At 35.2% G+C, this 4,423-nt stretch overlaps 1 protein-coding gene across 4 annotated transcripts; it reads right to left on the minus strand.

Moving 5' to 3' along the window:
* Positions 1 to 1,005: 1,005 nt before the first annotated feature.
* Positions 1,006 to 3,425, minus strand: LOC125664481 (uncharacterized). 4 transcript variants are annotated; one of them, XM_056150934.1, is made up of 6 exons: positions 3,340 to 3,425; positions 3,184 to 3,233; positions 2,797 to 2,928; positions 2,512 to 2,695; positions 2,194 to 2,225; positions 1,006 to 2,095 (listed from the first exon to the last, which is right to left on the minus strand). In XM_056150934.1, the coding sequence occupies exons 1-6, from the start codon at positions 3,411 to 3,413 to the stop codon at positions 1,668 to 1,670; spliced, it is 900 nt and encodes a 299-aa protein (XP_056006909.1). In that variant the 5' UTR covers positions 3,414 to 3,425; the 3' UTR covers positions 1,006 to 1,667. The 4 variants fall into 4 exon arrangements, with proteins under 4 accessions (XP_056006909.1, XP_056006906.1, XP_056006912.1 ...); XM_056150931.1 differs by lacking the exons at positions 3,184 to 3,233; positions 3,340 to 3,425 and having other exon boundaries at positions 1,006 to 1,524; positions 1,646 to 2,095; positions 2,797 to 3,176; XM_056150937.1 differs by lacking the exons at positions 3,184 to 3,233; positions 3,340 to 3,425 and having other exon boundaries at positions 2,512 to 2,656; positions 2,797 to 3,176.
* Positions 3,426 to 4,423: the final 998 nt, after the last annotated feature.

Raw genomic sequence — 4,423 nt, forward strand, 5'->3', positions numbered from 1 at the left:
TCTTTTCTTAAGTTTTTTTTGCATAATGTGTACGACTAGTTGATTTGGATGTATCTGAGTCATTTACATTTAAAAATATGTCGACATCAAGTCTAGGATGCCATCCAAACATTAAATAATGAGGTGAAAATCCTGTGGTGTCTTGTCTTGTTGCATAGTTCGTCAATACAACCTCGCGTTGGGTTAAATGCTGTCTAACGTGTTTCATAACGATTGTTTAGCCGTTCTTGGCACACTGATTTTGACTGCGGATAACTCCGTTTACCTGATCAGGATATAGGGCTCACGGCGGGTGTGACCGGTCAACAGGGGATGCTTACTCCTCCTAGGCACCTGATCCCACCTCTGGTGTGTCCAGGGGTCCGTGTTTGCCCAACTATCTATTTTGTATTGCTTGTAGGAGTTATGAGATTGATCACTGTTCGTTATCTTCACCTTGCATGCATGAACTAAAGGAAGTATGTATGATTTCCAGTCTTCCTTGCTGTGATTTTCTAAAGTTCCCAACATTTCAATCAAGGTTTGATTGAATCGTTCCACAAGACCATTATCCGTTGGATGATAAGGTGTAGTTCGACTCTTACTGACACCAGCAATGTTACATAATTCTTTGATGACTTTACTTTCAAAATTTCTACCTTGATCGGAATGTAGTCTCTCCGGAAACCTATAATGACAATGAAATTTTTAAATAGAGCTTTTGCTTTTGTCTTAGCACACTCCTTTCTCTGCCAATCAGCGTTCATCCTGATGAATATGAATGAAATGAAACGACTTACGATGAAATGAGCAACGGAATGAAATTAATTTAGTATGTTAAACATGAATTATGTTATCCTGTGACATAGAATTATGGACTGTTTCGCAGAGAGACATCACAAATTGTTCTGCCGTAGTGTGCTTATCACCCGAGGGCGCCTATGCTTCATTATTAGTGATGTATCCCTGTTAAGCAGTTCATAATAGTTTTATCATCCAGATGAATTTAAAAAAAACTATGAAAGATTTATTGATTTGATTTATTAGTTAAAACGTCAACAAAATCGGCAAAATTCTGCAGAAAAATTTAAATAAATTTTCACTGGTTTTCAATCGGTGTTATCAATGTTGTCCCAACTACATGTACTATTTTTTTAAATCTTAATGTTATACATTTATTAGATGTATATGTTAAACAAAGCATATCTATCTTCGCAACAGGGTTATTTGTGGTCGTTAATGTTGACATTGACGTCACTATTAAATGGCCCTGCATATCATGAGAGTGCTAGTTATCTCCTTTGCGCTATCAAAACTGTATCGTCTACAAGGAGAAACACAGTTACATGTATGGGGGTATCACGAGTTGTCTCCTTCACGTGATAAGCCCTCGACCAATGGAATTCACTGCCTTATTCTGTAAGACAAACATATTTTTTGTTGCTGTTTATGAAGAATTGCTGCCATTTCCTGTTCGTCTACTTATTTTAGGGTATCAGTAGGAGCTGTTGGACTAATTGGCATAATCATGATTCAGCGATTTGTCTGTGTAAGAAAAGATAAATACAGCTATTCTGAAAGATATCACCTCTAAAGTAGCTAAAATTTGAATCCCGCTGAAATGATTACAGTATAATCAAAGGAAATATCATGTATATTTCCGTACACAAGAAGATGTGTTATTGCTGTCATCTCCATAATTTCCCATACTCTGTGTTGTCATCATTCCCTGACTGTGAGTTATCGTATGGAGACAGAAACGTGTTAAAGGAGGACTGCTTTGATGGGAGCTCTGAGATCTGTACGCCGCCACAAGTATTTGTATAATCATCACACTCATCACTGTCGAACACATCATCGTCTTCCTCAGACATGTTAGAACATGACGTCACTTCCTGGGACACAGTGACTTTTCGGACCAGGCTGTATCGTTTCTTTGTTTTAGGCTTACTGTTTTCAACGTTAGGTGTCTTGGGTACATGTGTATTGGCTGATCCATTAGCAGATCCATTATCATTGGTCCGTGAAGGTCGGGTAATGTTAGCGGAGAAGTCCTGCATGTCTCTATCACTCTCATACCGCACAGATGGCTGTGTGTCCTGGTTTGGATGTCGAGCTTCAAGTAAGAGAACAAGGAAATATTTTCAATTCAAATCATTGTTTCCAAAATTTAACTGTAAAATATATATTAGGCAAGCATTGAATAAGCATTACCAAGCGTTCGTCTTTTCTTTCCAACATATTTGCTGAAAAGACAAAACATAAAATCGCATTATCACAAACGCAATATCATTGGAGGGCATCAGTTTATATTGATTAGCTTAGCATAACAATAAAAGCGTTGTGCATAAATGTATCTATGGTTTTCGTTGATTATATTTACGAATTCAACCAATCATCCTTCAAATCAGATGTGTAGTTATGGCTTTCATTTTTTAGAAAAATGATGCTTAAAGGGTAGTAAACAGCAATTATGTAACGTGCGTGAACACCATTTCTAAACATGAAATCAAAGCACCAGTGAATACTCACCATGTTTTACAGAAGAAGAAGACTCCGATACACCCACAGGTAAGAATAACGAGGACAGAGGATACTCCAGCAATAATCCACAATCTAGCCTTCAGAAAATTCTCGATGTTATGTAGATCTGTTTGTGGTGTGCCATTTGTAGTCACTGATACATCAAATGATTGTGTATTGACATTGAAACGACCTCAAAATTAAATACCAAACAGTACTTAAATTATCCGAATTACAATAAATAACTAGGAAGAGAAGGTTAAAATCATGAGGATACAATTGAAATAAAGATACCTGTGCAACTTCCGTTGATCTTGTTGCAAATTCCTGTGCAATCTATAGAACACTTTTTCCTACAACGTTTGCCGTAATATCCATCAACACATGTTTCACTACAGTTTGGACCTGTTGTTCCTGCTTCACATTCTACAAAAACGCAAACCTTTATGAATATATCCGATTCCAGTACATATATATTCAAAACAGAATTTCGATTGTAATTGCGATATTCACTGCTCTGAAGACGTAAAGAATCTAACCTTTCTAGAGATACTTCCATGATGTATCATTGATCACTGTTTGTTGTCACGTTTTCATAATACATCAAAACCTCAAAATTATTATTTCCAAAGGAACGTTTAAATGATTGAATTAAGAATTATAAGATGATTCCTGATTTACCTGTACAACTGTTATTGTGTAGGATGTAATCGGTACAACATATTCCTGGACTGAAATTGAATACATTCATGAATATATCTTAAGAAGTTTTGGAACGCAATAACACGATTTCTTCACAATTAAAACATACTATAGATGTACACGATTCTCACTCACCGACACATATTAGGGTCCAGCGTGACTGATAAACAGACAAAAGTTATAAATATGACGAAAACCATACCATCCATTTTGTTCACATTCCAAAATATCGCTCTGTACTTCCTTATACAAATCAAGCAATAGGTCATATAAGTACATCCCTATCGAACAGGAAATCAAAAGTACTAATACACGATTGTGCTAAAAATATATATAATGATATATATCACTGTTCTTGGTCATTGTTTGCAAAGAATGATGGACTAAGATAATTAACATGGAATTGCATTATAAACATAAGAAGTCTAAAAAGACAAGGTAAAAATAATAATCAATATATCTAATCTCCGATGCCTAGTGACGCCTTTAAACACCTTACGTTTCGAAAGGATTGAATTTATAGCGTTTTGTTAACAATTGGAAAATAACGAAACAAATTATATCTTCACAAAGTAGGATACACATGAAACACATTTTCCTCTCAATTGTTTTTATACGATGTTGGGAACTCGTCAAAAACATGCATTTACAATACCCCATTATTGCCGAAAAGTAAGAAAATTAAGACAAAATCACAAAATTTGTGTTATCTCATGTTAGTATTTTTTTTACAAAACACAATGATGAAAAACGTATATCATATTCTTAAAGCTTGAAACATTTCATGCATTTTCTTCCTAGGCGACACCAATAAAACTTCTTGTTCTTCGGGCAAATGACCAGATAGAGGAATTGATGTACTATTTATGATATTATAATTTAATTTTCAGGCGGTGTGGTAAAAGAACAAAGCGAGTGATTATATATATATATATATATATATATATATATATATATATATATATATATATATTATATAGCCTTCAGAAAATTCTCGATGTTATGTAGATCTGTTTGTGGTGTGCCATTTATATATATATATGTAAGACTCCAAAGTGTGATGGTCACTCCAAAGTGCGATGGTCACGCCAAAGTGCGATGGTTTGTTAACGTTACGGACGCAAAAGTGCAATGACCACGCCAAAGTCCGATGGTGCGGAGTTCAGTAACGTTTGTGACGTCACGTTATTGTGACGTCATTCTTAACGTCTTTCAAAAT

The sequence above is a fragment of the Ostrea edulis genome, chromosome 1 (assembly GCF_947568905.1).
Source record: "Ostrea edulis chromosome 1, xbOstEdul1.1, whole genome shotgun sequence".
Classification (NCBI taxonomy): domain Eukaryota; kingdom Metazoa; phylum Mollusca; class Bivalvia; order Ostreida; family Ostreidae; genus Ostrea; species Ostrea edulis.